The sequence below is a fragment of the Melanotaenia boesemani genome, chromosome 5 (genome assembly GCF_017639745.1).
Source record: "Melanotaenia boesemani isolate fMelBoe1 chromosome 5, fMelBoe1.pri, whole genome shotgun sequence".
NCBI lineage: Eukaryota > Metazoa > Chordata > Actinopteri > Atheriniformes > Melanotaeniidae > Melanotaenia > Melanotaenia boesemani.
In genome coordinates, this window is record NC_055686.1 from 4,138,964 (window position 1) to 4,154,728 (window position 15,765).

General features: G+C 39.0%; 2 protein-coding genes across 3 annotated transcripts; one reads left to right on the forward strand and one right to left on the reverse strand.

Moving 5' to 3' along the window:
• Positions 1-399: 399 nt before the first annotated feature.
• LOC121640285 lies at positions 400-4,321 on the reverse strand. Its single transcript, XM_041985991.1, has 7 exons — positions 4,226-4,321; positions 4,045-4,125; positions 3,886-3,963; positions 3,572-3,706; positions 3,225-3,350; positions 2,216-2,290; positions 400-2,097 (listed from the first exon to the last, which is right to left on the reverse strand). Exons 1-7 carry the CDS (start codon positions 4,319-4,321, stop codon positions 400-402), a joined length of 2,289 nt encoding a protein of 762 aa, XP_041841925.1.
• Positions 4,322-4,682: 361 nt separating this feature from the next.
• Positions 4,683-9,894, forward strand: LOC121640465. 2 transcript variants are annotated; one of them, XM_041986242.1, is made up of 8 exons: positions 4,683-4,893; positions 5,499-5,623; positions 6,280-6,363; positions 6,691-6,852; positions 8,418-8,514; positions 8,625-8,740; positions 9,069-9,273; positions 9,465-9,894. In XM_041986242.1, exons 1-8 carry the CDS (start codon positions 4,683-4,685, stop codon positions 9,566-9,568), a joined length of 1,104 nt encoding a protein of 367 aa, XP_041842176.1. In that variant the 3' UTR covers positions 9,569-9,894. The 2 variants fall into 2 exon arrangements, with proteins under 2 accessions (XP_041842176.1, XP_041842174.1); XM_041986240.1 differs by having other exon boundaries at positions 6,688-6,852; positions 9,465-9,892.
• The last annotated feature ends 5,871 nt before the right edge of the window (positions 9,895-15,765 follow it).

The following is a 15,765-nucleotide window of genomic DNA, read 5'->3' on the forward strand; positions in this document are numbered from 1 at the left end:
TCAGTGGGCACCGCATAAACATTCCTAGATTCTGACACCTCAGACATAAAAGTGGAAGCAATGTTCAGTTGACTATCCTTGCAGAGCTGTCCCTCAGTCTTCACAAGCTCCTTTACCAATATACAGTGCAATGACAAATCGCCTGCTCTGAATACTGACATGCAAAGAATTCTACATAATCTTCCATCCTGTAACTCCACTGTTGAGTTGATCCTTTTTTTTAGACTTCTGTTACTGCTGGAATGATACAGTACGCCTTTTACAATGAAACGGTGAAAACAAACACAGTGTTCGACTGTAACACTTAGCAAGTCTTTGATAGCAAGTTTTTCTAATGCTGACAGTTTGTGATGACAGGGATTACCAAAAACCCTGACATTTTCATTCAGGGTAGATGAATTAGAACTTGATACATTGCTGTTTAGGAGATGTGAAAAAAATGCATTTCACCCCTTCATTAGCATCTACCATGTACTTTTCGGCTTTTTGTGTTAGACTCCTCCAGCAAAGAAACCTTTTAACTATTTGCTCTGGAACATGTGTTGTCCCATTGAAGTACTGTAACAAAGTGCCATTAAATGATTCAAAGGAAAAGGTTGATGTGGCCCACAAAGGGCCCCAGTTCCTAACACTTGCTGCAAGGTGTGTCAGAAGATGGACATTAAATGTCATATTTGCTGCACCATATAACTTCTCAAACTGCAGTGAGAACTTCTTGAGAGCTCTTTCAGCTACTTCAATATCACAGCGTTTCACCTTTTCTCCCAAAAGAATGTGCATAGCGAACACAAACAGAAAAAGGTGGTTCCAGAACTTCTTTAGTAAGACCCCATTCAGTAAAGGCAGGCAATAGAATAACAGGAATGACCTCCACTCTGATGCTTTCCAATATTTTCTGTCTGCAACAGATCGTGGTACTCTTGTTATCTCAACAGGGGGTTGAATTGCAATGAGCTCTTTGTCAATGCGGTCTGATTTTGCTCCTAAGTACCACTCTTTGTCATGATTTCTTGAGTCAAACCACAGTTTTGCTAATTGCCTTGTCACACCAAGGCAGACACAATGCTGATACTCTGGAACAAATCCATTTATCATTTGAAACTTTGTGAGTTTCATTAATGGTGAAGGTCCTTTTACTCCCATTACTGGACTGTCTGGTGTTGCAGCCATTGCGTGATCAAAATGCTTAGCTTCAGTTCTAAGATGTGGTTTTGGGCCTTTGTTTGTGTAAGGACCACCACCAACATGGTAACAAAAATCACATCCATAAAAGCCATTAAACTGTTTGGTGTTTCTTAGAAGTGGGCGAGCAACTGAATCTGAACTGCATATCAGAGCATACACTTTGGAGACATGTTGTACATTTGCTGAGTCCTTCCATTTAATACCATTTTGTTCTAAAATTTGCAGTTCATCAACAAATGGCTTCAAATATGTTAAGAAGTTTGGCTTCTTCTCGCCAAACCAGAGACAAGGAAGACAGATATTTGCCTTCCGTTCTTTAGGTTCAAGTTCTATAACCTGGCACTGAATGGGCCAAATTTGATACTTTGAACTCCTGAAAACTGGAATTCCATCACAGTTCCAAATTAAAGTTATGTCATCCTCACCTAATTCACCTGATTCTTTGAGTTTATGGTACTCTTCTCCACACTGTATATCTGACATGACATCTGCACATTGCCAGTCTTTTTTTAAACTTTGGTTTTGTTCAAGCAATGTTTTGATTTGTGAATCCAAACTAAGCACTAGAAAGAAACACCCACTTTTGAGACAGCTCTCTGAATCAGTTACTGCATTACAAGCTCCACACTGTAGTTCACTGGTATTATTTACCCCCAAGTAGTTTTCACATGCTGGACAGTAAAAATGGGGGACATAATTTCCATATTGTCCATAAGCTTTGTGAAAAAGGTATGTGGTTACTGGTACCATTCCAGGGAAATGTTCATTAACAATCTTCAGTAGATGTTCCAGTGCCACACCTGTCACATTGTGCCTTAGTACATAAGACATCAGTAAGATTAAACTTTGTCCCTTTGTCAGTGGAGCTCCAGGATACGCTGGATCATCTCCATCCAACAAAAATGTCTCTGCCTGCGAAGACATAAAAAAGACAAGATACTGTAGAAAACTGTTACATTCATCTGCATTAAAAAAGATTGCTTACAGATTTACAGAGAAAACATAATGTACAATAATACATGTTAATAACCTGTTGGTTTGGTGTCTCTTGCTGATCAGTTGGAGTAGCAGGCACATTGCATCCTGGTTGCTTCTCTAACATGTCCTGGCAAAATATAAATGGAAGCATAAATATTTTCATTTTCATTTCCTTTATAGTTTTGACATATAAAACAATACTAGTGCTCCAAAAGATAAGTGGTAGGTACTACAAGTCATATGGTAGTTTTTACATTTAAAGAATTTGCCATGTTGCCTTCTGGGGTTGTTAGCAGAGAGTTATGCAAATGGAATATACACTAGCTTCATATAAAACTGATGTGATTTCAGGGGAAAGGATGAATGTAGTGCCTGTATTCAGTAAATATACAAAATGTGTAACTCCTTGCCCAAACCTAGAAAACAAATTAACTCTATTAACAAATCAGAAACAAGAATACTGAAAAGCACTAATCCTTGGGTGGATGCAAGACAGGGCATCTGTTTCTATCAAGACAGTGAGTTCAAACATTAAGCCAAAACTGCATAATAATGCTTAATAAAAAACAAAATTGTTGTATTGGCGGAATAAAAAACATCAGATTTAAGTCACATTAAGCAAGTTAAGCCACATTTGCATTATATGTGCAGTGAAGATCTAACAGATGGATAATATCCAGGAAAATGGTGACTACAGCTTCACATACTGAAGAACTGTAGCCATCAAGTGCCAATGTAGGCTATAAGTCAGCCACCTGTTAGAAACTTTGTTAGCCTCATGTGGAACTACTAATTTGCTTGAATCACAATGTAAATTAAACATGAATGAATAATGCAATCATACTTTTAAATAGTTATATGTACACTGTAGTTATAATTCTGTGACCAAATGAGACCTTGCTGGTGTTCACTTTCAATACATGTTTATTATCGGTAGCCTATATTACTATTTGTAGACGTCGGTTTAGAAAAATAAAAAGTACTCTATTCACATTTTCTGTATCAATTAAAGGGGTTGTTTTTAGGATAAAAATAAAACTAGTAACTTGTAACTATAGTACCTGTGCTTCTGGTCCGATTTGCATATCTTGTTGATCCCCACAAAATTGAAAAGTGCAGTGTGAGTAGGTGGAGGGTGGCAATTCTAGCACTGGGTGGGTATTTCTGGAGACCCCCTCTCCGGCAGGCTGCATATAATGAAGATATAATACATGGAAATTCTCAAGTGAAGTATTAATGACAATAATACATGTATGTGTCTCATTTTAAGGAAATACACTATAGAGGCTAGGACAATCATTATTTTCATCACGTTTAATTTAATTGAAATGACTATTATACAGAAACTATACATATAGTACAACACAGCAATTAATATCTACAATTTCAATTGCTGGTATTTTAATACCTCTGATGAATCTCTGTTTGGTCTGTCCTGAAGCAGATGCTCTGTTATTGGAGTGACAAGATGCTTTCCTCTCAAACATTCTAAAGATGACTGACCGCTTGGTCCTTCTGCAACAAGGCCCTCATCGGGAACATTCTGATCATGAGACAGCACATCGATTTATTTAACTATAATACTGTAAACATTTAGGGTATGATAAACATAAATAAAATTATGGATGAATAAAAGCTTTAGAGGAAAGTAATATGTATTTTGTGAACCCCTTCATTTTATTTCAGAATGGAAACATAAAACATAATGATCACTGTTTTTACCTGTTTGTTAGTTGTGGGATTGTCTCCTGGATATTCCTCCAGAGAATATGTTCGTTCACCGTTATTTGAAAGTGGAATCTGGGGAGAGCAGTTGCAATGTCAACTTGCATGTAACACTATCTGCAATTCATATTGTTGCAAATGAAAAAAATGGTCTACCTCTTTCAAGACTCCTCTATTGTTAGTTGTACAGGATGCACTGAGGTATTTCTTGTAATTTCCTCTGCAGTTTAAAGTATTCTGCAATGAACAAGACAGTTCTTGCGTTTAAAATGAAGAATTATTCATCTTATTCTATAATCACTGCTGTTGTTGATAATAAATGTGAAAGCTCAAATACCTCGTTCTCCTTTGCTAGCCGTCTGTATTTGGTTGCCTTTGAAGGTTGGCTCGACTCATTCAGCAGATATTCTTTGTAATGTCTTTTGGGTGCCATGTCTGCGGGCGGTTTCTCTAAGCCCGCTAAAATACATCCATGGGTAAAGTAAAGTGCAGAGGGCGCGCGCAGTGTCCTGGATAAAACGTCATCGTAAACGTGCGCATGCGTGCATGGACATTACGGTGTACACAGACTTTAAAAAAAAATGTAATTATATATATATTTTTTTTTGCAAGAACGTCTGCGTCTGACAGACCATTTTCAATGTCAAAATGGAAAATTTGAATGTGGTGGACATTTTCCCAATTGACCCTAAAGTACTCGTGGCGCTGTGCTGCCGCTGATTGGTTACCCCCGAATGCAACGCACTTGAATGTACAGTAGATGCTGAGGGAAGCGTTGTCGCAGTTGAGTTACAATGGCGCAGTTCAAGTTCGGGATGTTTTATTTTAGGGACAACACAATTCACGTCGAAAGTACTGACATTGTGACACCTCAGTACAGACAGCAGCTCGTTCAGGTATTAAAACGGCCGGACCTCTCCAGTGAAGACGGATGGATACAAGTGTGCTGGGGCACCAGGAAAGCACCTAAAAACAAGGTGGCCGCGAAACTGCTCTTACTCGGAGGTTTGTATTGCTCGTACTCGGAGGTTTGTATTGCTCGTACATGGTGTAAAATATCTTTTGAATAACTGTTCTTTCTACTAATGACTAAGTTCAACAAGATAATAGGCAAACTTATCATTCACAAGCTGCATTAGCTAATAACTAGCTAGCTAGCTGTTAGCGGCAGACGGCAGCTAATGCTAGCGTAAATGGTGCTAACTTAGTAACTTCTGCAACTTCAGATGAGATTTTGTGTGAACATTTGTGAGCGTGCTGTGTGGAGAATGTTTAGCAAAATTGCCCACTGTAAAGAAAATAAAAAGAAAAAAATTGTTGGTACAAATTTGTTATGCTAGCACTTGCCAGCCACTAGCCTACTGTTAGTGCTGTTAGTGTTAGTGAATAATTTGCCAGGGGCTCATGCTAATGATTGTTAACGTTAACCTTGTATGTAATTTAATTTTTATGTAACTATGTTTATAAAAAAGACTTAAAGTGACTTGTGTATAATATTAGATTGACTGTGGTGCATTTCACGAGACATACAAAATACCTAAAATATTGAGCAAAAGAGGGAAAAAAAACATGGTTTTGATAGTTTGTCTGATGTATGGTTGTGGTTACAGACAACTACAAGGAGTTGATGGGGAAAAAAGAAGCCTTCCTCAAGGATGAGGACATCTGGCACATGGCAGTTGCAAGGAGAAGGACCACACCATGTACCACAACACGTGATGGAAGCAAACCAAAGGTTATTTTTGTTGCTTGTGTTGGTAGTTTCTTTAGAAAACACACTTTAATTAATAGTTATATTGTGTTGCAACTAGGGATGCCACAATACCACTAATTTTATAGATAGTTCTGACGGCATCCAATTTTGTCCATAACAAAGTCGATAACAGTGTTGCCAACTATTTTCAGTGGGAAGTAGCAAAAGCCTGCAGGAAAAGTCCTGGATGTCTCTAGATAACGTCATGTGCTAATTTGCATATATATGATGGCATGAATTTATTACATATATGCAAAATATAAAAAATATTTTAAATTAAGTTAAACTAAACTGACTGACCAGCGTTTATTTCAAGAGGCTCCTCAATGTGCATCCAAATCTGCCTCTAATGTTAAAAAACTGTTTATACAGGCTGTTGCATCGACTGTAACTGAAGTATCGTGAACAGATAGATGATCATGCACTGGAATAAATTCACTATTGTTAACTAGTAAACTAGTTAAACTCAAATAGTATTTTTAATTGTAACACATAAAATCGTTAATGAATTTATGACACTGTAATACTATGATGTTTTTTAGTTGAAATGTTTTTCTAAAAAATCTCTTCACCAGAAAGCGTCTATGGTAAAGTTCATATGTTGTTGTCATGTAATACATTCTTTCTCTTCTGTACAGAAAAAAAGAATTACTGCAACTTCCAGTCTCACTTCAGATGAAGATGAAACACAGATTGACCCATCACAAGTTTTTCAAACAAATGTAAGTATTTACGGGAATAAGGGAATATTGTGGGAGGATAAGACATATTTTCCTTTATAAGTGGCTTTAGGTTTGACAGCAGTGCAGTTGCAGAAGTGGCTTGTGGCACTCCAGCTGTGTTAGTTTTGAAATACTGACACATTGTATGATATTAAAAGATAAAATTGTGAGTAGTGAGTACTGTTACTCTAGTGAAATATGGTCTGACAATACCTTAATAAGCTGTACAGTAGGTGATAGATTCTACAAACATCTACAAAGATGGATATTTACCCCTCTTGCCTTTGCAGTTTAACATTTTACTTTTTCTGCCCTTTGTTTAAGAAGCCGAAGATGACAAAAGCTGCAAGAGACAGAGCCCTTTCCCAACTGAAATCCTCGCTGCTGAGAAGAAATCCAACAACCTCCACCTCCTTGACAAGTGATGTTGATACAGACATAGACACCAATGTGGACTTATTTGACCCACCTCAGGCTTCAGAATCAACTGTAAGTATTTACAAAACACAAGAAATAAAACTAGAATTAGGGCCCTATTGTTTCCGCGATCACAGAATTGCAGACGGAATCGCGGAATTGAGCAATAAAAACGGAATCTACTTTTTAACACTGAATATCACGGAAAATGACATAATTTGACTGAAATGCTGTTAACGGTGTCAGCGGCACAGATCTCACGCGGTGTTGTTTCAGTGCGCTGCCCTCTCACATGCTGGACCCGGTTCGGCACATAGTTACAACAGTGACAACAGTTCTAATCTGAAACGAGTTATTAACCATTCATTATGGTCTTACTCTCTCTCCTTTCTCCTCCAGCGGTGCCACGGTGCAGAATTACGCACAGGGCTTTCCACTGTATTTATACATTTATAAAAATAATTATAATAATTTTTATTTATAGAGCATTTTCCATCAAAGTGCTGTACAGTTACAGAAGGTTAAAAAACATGTGAAAACAGACACAACAATAACAACAATTCAGAAATGAATGAAAGAAAAGGCAAAAACACCTACTCATACGTGACAGTATACAAGTGGGTCTTAAGCTTGGCTTTAAAGACCTCAACTGAACATGACTGCCTGATGTCCAAGGGAAGACTGTTCACAAAATAGGTGCGCGGAAGGAAAAAGCCCGCTCACCTGCTGTTTTTTTTATTCACCTTTGGGACACTCAGATAATCAATCGTCTGGGAGCGCAAAGGTCGTACAGGTACATAAGTCTTAACAAGGTCTGACATATAGACTGGAGCAAGACCATTTAAAATTTTGTAAGTGAACAACAGCACCTTGAAATCGGCTCTGACCCGAACAGGGAGCCAATGAAGAGAGGCCAATACAGGGCTAACATGTTCATAGCGGGATAGTCCAGTCAGCAAACGGGCTGCTGCGTTTTGGACTAATTGCAGACCACGAATGCTCTTTTTGGGCAGCCCAGATAAAAGCACATTACAATAATCTAACCTTGAAGTTACAAAGGCATGAATAAGAGTCTCTGCGTCTTTCAAAGTGTACAGTACAGTTCACAGTACAGTAATTAGTAATTTGTAAATTACAGTAATTAGACCAATTGATAAAACTTTGAATAATCAGTTGACACTTCTCCTACAAGAAAACAGAATGTAACAATTGTGCGAACGATTACTGGAATTTTTTTCCAGGCTTTGAGATTTAATTGACTCTGGATTATATGTTCACACAGTATCACAGGAACATATAGTTATTTTACACCATGCATTTATTCCATACAGCCACGCTGTCCTTTCCTCCTGCGCTCTGGGAGTGGACAATATGACGGAGAGATGGTGGTGATTAAATTAGATTCTAAGAATATGTTTCTGAAACATCAGCCCGACGCAAAATAAGTACGCATGGGTCAGAGTTAGCTTAGAGCTGCGCACATTCTCCCGTCAAGTTTGTTTTTTAGAGATCACAACCTTGGCGTGAAAAGTCACGTACGCCACTTTCAGCCTCGTTTTGTGCGTACGCAACGGTTATAAATGAGACCCCAGGTGAGTCATACTAACATAGCATTGTTGACATTTTCATTTATGCAGGACCTGGGCCAAGGGGAAAGTGAAGAGGAGAGTGTCCTGATGGATCAGTCCAGATCCAGTGTTGACATGCAACAGGACGTGATGGATGCTCTGAAAGGTATTCATACAAAGAAGAATTGCTTATGTTTTTTTTTTTGTCAGTAATTGTATCGATAGGAGTCTTATCTCTCATATATCTGTGACTTGTGTTTTTTTTCCTTAATGCAGAAATTCCAGCCTTAGTCAAGTGTGTCAGAGATCTTATTACAACCATGAAGAGAATGCCACCTGTCATGGACACTGACAGTACAAGTTCTGGTTCTTCCAGTCCAGCTCCAGAAATGGTATGTTTTGCATTTATACACGTTTTGTAAATACTGCCTTTTTATTACAGGAAACATTTCATCCAAAATTGTTGTAAACTACTTGACTGTTAGCAGTTTTGTCTCTGTAGTCTCGACCCACATTTTGCACGAACTGTATTTGATAGAAACTGTTTTTTTCCATTTCAGCATGCAGTTGTTCAGAAATTATACTTTAATTCATTGAAGACCACTTGCAGAAATTAGAACTCAACTAATATTTGGCATTCAATAGTTCGGCTTTGTCTTTTAAGAAATGCTTTCCTAATACCATTTCTAATAATTGACTAACTCTATTTCCTGGACACAGATTTCCTTGGGCAACACGGGGGTGCAGATCAGCAAAAACTGTTTCCTAAGACTAAACCGAACAAGAATGTCCCTGTTCACACAGGACTTAGCTGTGCTCATCTTTGGGCGGGATGTTTTGGCATCCTCGACTCTCACAGGAAAACCAGGGCCTACTGGAACAGCGAAAGAGCAGCTAAATCCGGAAAAGCTGAGTGCCCTCGTTGGTAAGTATTGGTTAAGTCTATTTTTCCTTATTATCATTTTGTTTTTATGCCTCTACCCTTGCCTTGGCCATAGCCAGAAGCAACATGTTTCAGGTTGTCCTCATGTATGTATGCCCCCTTCTTGCTAATGTGATAACTCTGGAAAAGCATGATTTGTAACACCATTTTATTTGTCCTTTTCTATTTTACAGATACAGTTATTGCTGAATTTCCAGGAACAAATGTGTCTGATGTGAGGGCAGTGATTCGGAGAAAATGTAACAATGAGAATTTTGTGAGCAAAAAGAAACAGTAAGCAGTAACATCAGTAACTGTTTGTAATAGTTTTTGTTTGTTTGTTTTTTGGTGGACATACATTTTGAGTTTTAACAAACTGTGTCAATGTTTCACATGTAAAAGTTTCAAGAGTCAGTTTAATGTTCATCCCTGTCATTACTAGCTTCTCTGCAGTGCACAGCTAGCAGGGTAGTGCTACACAGCTATTGTTTCTTTTTATTTTTTACTTTTATTATTGTTTTTTAGTTAAGTTGTTAAAACTAAAAAGAATTCTCTGGGGTCAGATGATCCAAATTTGAATAAAAATGTTACGATGAAGAGAAACTGTTTGAAAATGTTGTTTTAGATGTTTTTAAAGATGTACTTAAATGTACTTTATTATGCACATTTTCCCTGTAATGCCGTGCATGTTAAAAATAAACTTTTTTTCTATCTCAAGTATGTTCTAATTATTTTTTATGTTTACTTAAAAGTAATTTAAAATTCAAATTAATTATATAAAAAATATACTTTCTGTGTACTGTTGAAGTGTACTTTAATGAAATACATCTAGTGTACTTTCTGCACACATAATTAGTGTACTCAAAGTATATTACTTTTGATGTGCAAAGTATAGTAGTAGTAGTATAGTAGTATACTAATGATATATCATGAGTGCTACTTTAGACATACTAAAGTACAACTTAGTGTGATTATCTGTACTATTTTGAGACACCATTAAGATGAACTATAGTATACTTAAGTACAACTTTTACATTTTTATTTAATTTTTGTAAATGTATTTAAAATGCAATGGCAACACATTATGATTACATTAGAAATACATTTCCAGTATATTCTAAATTTATTAATAGTAATCTGAGATGTTGATTAAAGTATACTTTAAATCGAACTAAAGAACATTATAAATAAGTACAGTATTAGTAGAGGAAAGTGTACTTAAGTATATTTAAGTTGATCTTAATGGTGTCTCAAAATAGTACAGTCAAGTACACTAAGTTGTATTTTAGTATATCTTAAGTAGCAATAATGACATATCATTAGTATACTAAGTACGTTTTTAGTACTCGAAAATAACACACTTTGAGTACAATACTTTTGTGCTCATGAAGTACACTAAGTGTACTTAAATTTAGTATGTTCAAGTATACTTTTTTTTCGCCTGGGCAAGGCAACTGGGACCCGGCAGTCATCCCAGGGCTCCTTGAGGCGTCAAAAGCTCCTGAAAGCCGCGGTGAAGGGACATGCTGAGACTCATCACAGTCATGGCCGGGAGTGCGTTGCCGCTCGAGCTGGATCCTCCCTCTCTTCTCCTGCGTCCACTGCTGCAGGGGCCGACGTCTCTCCTCCCGCCACCGCGGAGACCTTCCGCATCACGCTCTGATGCTGCAGGCCGCTCTACCTCTACCTTGAGACTACCACCAGCTGGAGCTGGCCCTCGTCTGCTCATCGTAACAGATTCCATTGTCCGTCATATCCACGTGAACAGGTGCCGCACATTTTACCACTCAGGTGCAGTAGTCACTGACATCAGCAACTCCGCCCTCCAACTCTCTCATCACCACCCCTCAGCATCCACCATTGTAATACATGCAGGCAGAAGTGATCTTAAGTTCCAACAGTCAGACGCCAAAGATGGATTTTATCAACCTCATCAACAACATCTGTTAAATAAACATTGCATTATTTCTGGTCCACTTCCTACACCCTGTTATGGAGACATCAAGTTCAGCCGCATCCAACAGCTTCACATCTGGTTAAAAGGTTACTGTCACTCCCATCAAGTGGTGAAGTTGTCAGTGTATGGGATATACATTAACACCTTCACCACTTCTTACAATAGACCTTACCTTTTCAAACCAGATGGTCTACATCCAAATCACACAGGTTCTCATCTCCTCACACTGAACAGAGAACTCACCCTCCACTCCTGCAAAGCTCTCTGATTGGTGGTCCAGCCAGAACACAGCCCCCCCAGTTAGATCCTCCCCAGTTACACATCATGTACCAGTGCACATCACCAGTAGACACTATAACCATCCCTCTCCATATCAATACATCCCTACTGTCAGATGTCTCCTTCCCATTCATACAACTCCAGGTACAAAACCCACACCAGTGATCTCAGAACCGAACTTTCCTGCATCATTTAACACGGCTTTTTAAATGTCAGATCACTGTTAAACAAATCTTTTATTATTAATGATCTGATTTTAGATAAAAACATAGACTGTCTCTTGTTAACTGAAACCTTGCTTGGTGCTGAAGCTTCATCCCCAAATTAATTTTTTTTTATTTTCTATCAGGGGAGGTAAAAAAAGGTGGTAGAACAGCTTCAACTGCACAACGAACAATATCAGCACAAAGTCAGAACCAAGACTTTTGGTGAGTCCTCGTTCCACCACTACGGCCTCGTCTGTGGAACAGCCTGCCAGAGAACCTCAGGGCTGCAGAGACTGTTCATGTTTTTAAAAACAGGCTCAAGACCTTTCTTTTTAGTTTAGCTTATAGCTGAATTTTATTTTGTTTTGATTTTTGCTTATTTAACCAAATTATCTTCTGTTATTTTTACCCCCTATTTATATGGCTTTCTGTTATTGTTTTACTGTTTTATTGCTTCATTTTTACCCAAGTACAGTTTTTTATAAACACTTTTATTTTTTTATTTTTTTTCCTGAACTCCTTTATTTGTATTTTTATTCGTGTCACTCTTAGCTTATTGTTTACAAGTGTATTTATTCTTGATTTTAATGTTAACTCCAGTGTTTTCCTCCATCTGGACCGACTGAAATTTAAATTTATTTTAAATTTGTTCGAGTCTCTGACTGGAGTTTCTTTCCTTGGCTAGCACCATCCTTACTGAGAAACTGTTTACGGTAAATAAAGTCACATGATAACAGCAGCTTTTTGCTACTCATCGTATTGCTGTAATAATACGTGACGCCGTTTTCTCTTTCTCTGTAAGAACTTTTCTCTCCACGTTTCTTTCATTTTTAAATGGTTAACATAATAATCCAAGTTGGGCAAATAAATTAGATCCAGCAGACAATCCCACCTGAGCAGAGGTTTAAATTTAACCAGTGTGCCGCTGCGTCTTCCTCGTCTTCGGTGACGCTGCTTCTTCCTACGGAGAACGCAGGGCAAGCGGCGCAGTGTTGGAGGAATGGATGCCAGCAAGGGAGGACCCGTCCCGATAGGGATTAAGGCTCTTCATCGGGGATCCCGTGTTAATAAGCGTTTGGCCATCATAAACCAGTCCAGAAAGTACAAAGTCAGCAAAAAGAGACAAAGACAAAGCAGGACAACGGGTACGAGCAGCAGCATCTTGGCCGGTGGTCGGACAGAGCGGACACAGGAAGAAGAGGCTGAGTTAGCAGACTTAGGTCTGTTCAGGTTTGGACAAGGACATTTTCAATAACTGTGTCTACTGGTTTTAATTAAAATGCAATTAAATACATTTTTCCAGACGTTAATAGAACTTGAGTTTACAATATTAATGTCTGTGTCTATTATTTGATTCAGTCGTCCATTAAAGTCCTTTTAAATTAAAAAATGTTGCTTTTTGAGTCAAATGCTATGCAATTAAAAATGTGATTAATCGAGATTTATTAAATACAAAGCCTGTAATTATTAAGATTATGTTTTTTAATCAGGTCCCACCCGTTATAAATGTGTGTGTGTTTATATTGAGTGTTGAGTTAAAGAAACATTTTGCTTATAAAGTTTATACACATTTAATTTTACAGAATAAAAGACTCTCCATGACTGATTATGTTACACTTGACAAACTACAGCATTTCATCCATTTCCACACAGCTTCATCACCACTAACTCCACAGTCTGATCTTACCAGTGACAGTGAGGGTGATGCTGTTACTGGTTGCTCCCTCTCTGGACTCACACCAGTAAACTCCAGAGTCCTTTTTGAGGACAACACTGATGTTACAGGAGGACCAAACTTATTTTACCTTTCCATCAAAGTTCTCTGCTCAGACTCAGTCCTTAGAGAACAATGTTTTAGTTTAACCACAAGAGGGCGGTGTTGTCTAACTGTCACACTTGATGTGTTTCTGAGGGAAAATCCAGTCTTCATACAGATTTATAGTTCTAGTTCAAGTTTATTTCTACAACACGTTTACAATGACCAGTGCTGCACAGCAGAACAATAAACACTCCAAAATAAAAACAGTTAAACCATAAAAAATGAAAACACACACAGATTAAGTTACTTAAAAGTAAGAAAAACACCTGCTATAATTGACCATCTCGACTAGGAATCAAAACCCAGGACAAAAAGTGTGTTTTAAGCAAGTATTTAAAAGCAGAGATGGATTGAGCACTTTGTTATTTTGGGGTCAGCACAGAGAAGGTTCTCTCACCTCTAGAGATATATCTGGTTCAAGGAACCTCCAGAAGCAACTGTGAGGAGAACCTCAGAGCTCTAATCGGAGCGTGCTTGGTTCGAAGCTTGGACAAATACAGAGGAGCCAAGCCATTTAGCGCTTTATAAGCTAGTAACAACGATTTAAACTGAACCCTGTAACTAAAGGGGAGCCAGTGAAGCTCAGCAAAGACGGGAGTCATATGGTCAAAGTCTCTTTCCAGTAAACATTCGGGCAGAAGCGTTTTGAGCCAGCTGGAGGCAGTGGAGAGATGCTTCTAATGCTATAATAAAGAGAATTACACATAAGCAAAACATATGCAGTAATGCTGCGTTTGCCAGCAGCACAGCTTGTTGTGAAGTCTGGCACAAGCCTGTAAATAACCAATGATCCGAGTCAAGTGTCTTTCCAGGAATACAAGTAAAGTGGATTCCTCGGAGAATCATCTTTGTATTTTTATCTGTCTAAAACATTTCAGACTTTGTCTATTACAGGATTTGCATGATATTTAGTTTGATCATAACTACTGATGACATGAATTGGCTACATTAGTAAAGAAAATGTACATTCACTGCAAAAGATGGTGAGGGTCTGTGCAGCCGTTCAAAACACCTTTTTCTTCCTTTCCCGAGTCACACAACAGCTTTACTGCTCAACACTGTCCCCACAGTTTCTGCTGGTACGACTCTGTTTGCTCCAAGGACCCCAAAAATAGACTGTATGTAAATGATGCAGAAGACGGGCAAAATGCTGGAACTTTGCAGTGGGTGCTTCCCCACAGTGGGTGGCTGTCTGGGGTGGTCTGGTCCTCCTTGTCTGAAACTGAGGTCGGAACTAGGAGGTGAACTCTGAACTCAGCACTGCCCTCTAGTGGATGTATTGGTTAACAACCATGGCATCTGCCCGAATTCCATCAATATGTGGATTGTCCCACCCAAGAAAATAAAACACTGGATCTTCTGTATCCAAACACCAGGGATGAATACACTGCCACAGCTCTCCCTCCTCTTGGCAGATCAGACCACAATCTCATTCTGTTGACCCCAAAGTCTGTCCCACTTGCTCAGCAACAGCCTGTGGACAAAGGGACAGTGAGGAGGTGGACTGAGGACACTGTTGAAGCACTACAGGACTGCTTGGAGTCAACGGGATTTTCTCTGTCAGCCACACGGGGAGGACATCAACAAGATGACAGACTGCATCACAGATTGCATCAGATTCTGTGGAGCAATCACCGTTCCCACCCGGCCTGTTTCCCCAATAATAAACCTTGGACCACCAGCGACCTGAAGACCATTGTCAACCAGAAAATGAGAGTTTTAAGGTCAGGAGACCAGGAAGAAAAGAGGAGGGTGCAACAGGAACTCCGGGTGTTACTGAGGAGGAGGAAGGACGACTAGCACAGGAAGCTGGAAGCCAAACTCCAGCAGAATCATGTGAGGGACGTGTGGACGAAGATGAAGGAGATCACAGGTTGGAAGGAGACAAGCAGGCAGCTGCCAGACAGCCAGGAGAGACCTGATGAGATGAACTGGTTTTTTAACAGGTTCAGGTCTCAGCTGCTCAGTATCTCCACTTTAAAACATGACCTCCTCACACCCCCTCTCTTTTGCACAACATCTCTCCCCTCCTCCTCCTCCTCATCCTCCTCGGATGAATCCCATACCTCCCCCGCTGGGCGGTGACGACAGGCCAGGTTAAGAGACAGATGGAGAAAGTACACCAGTAGAAGACTGCAGGACCAGATGGGGTTTGGTCCAGTATCCTGAAGACCTGCACCAACCAGCTGTCTCGTTTTTTAGTCTGAGCCTGAGTCAGGAGAGAGTTCCAGTTC

Bases quoted from the DNA above. Each gene is read 5' to 3' on its own strand.
- LOC121640465 (XM_041986240.1), top strand. From the start codon at position 4,683: ATGGCGCAGTTCAAGTTCGGGATGTTTTATTTTAGGGACAACACAATT. The intron at 5,624-6,279 runs GTTATTTTTGTT...TCTTCTGTACAG, and splicing joins GTGATGGAAGCAAACCAAAG to AAAAAAAGAATTACTGCAAC. The intron at 6,364-6,687 runs GTAAGTATTTAC...CCTTTGTTTAAG, and splicing joins CACAAGTTTTTCAAACAAAT to AAGCCGAAGATGACAAAAGC.
- LOC121640285 (XM_041985991.1), bottom strand. From the start codon at position 4,321: ATGGCACCCAAAAGACATTACAAAGAATATCTGCTGAATGAGTCGAGC. The intron at 3,351-3,571 runs GTATTAAAATAC...CATTATATGCAG, and splicing joins CAAACAGAGATTCATCAGAG to CCTGCCGGAGAGGGGGTCTC. The intron at 2,291-3,224 runs GTACTATAGTTA...ATATTTTGCCAG, and splicing joins AAATCGGACCAGAAGCACAG to GACATGTTAGAGAAGCAACC.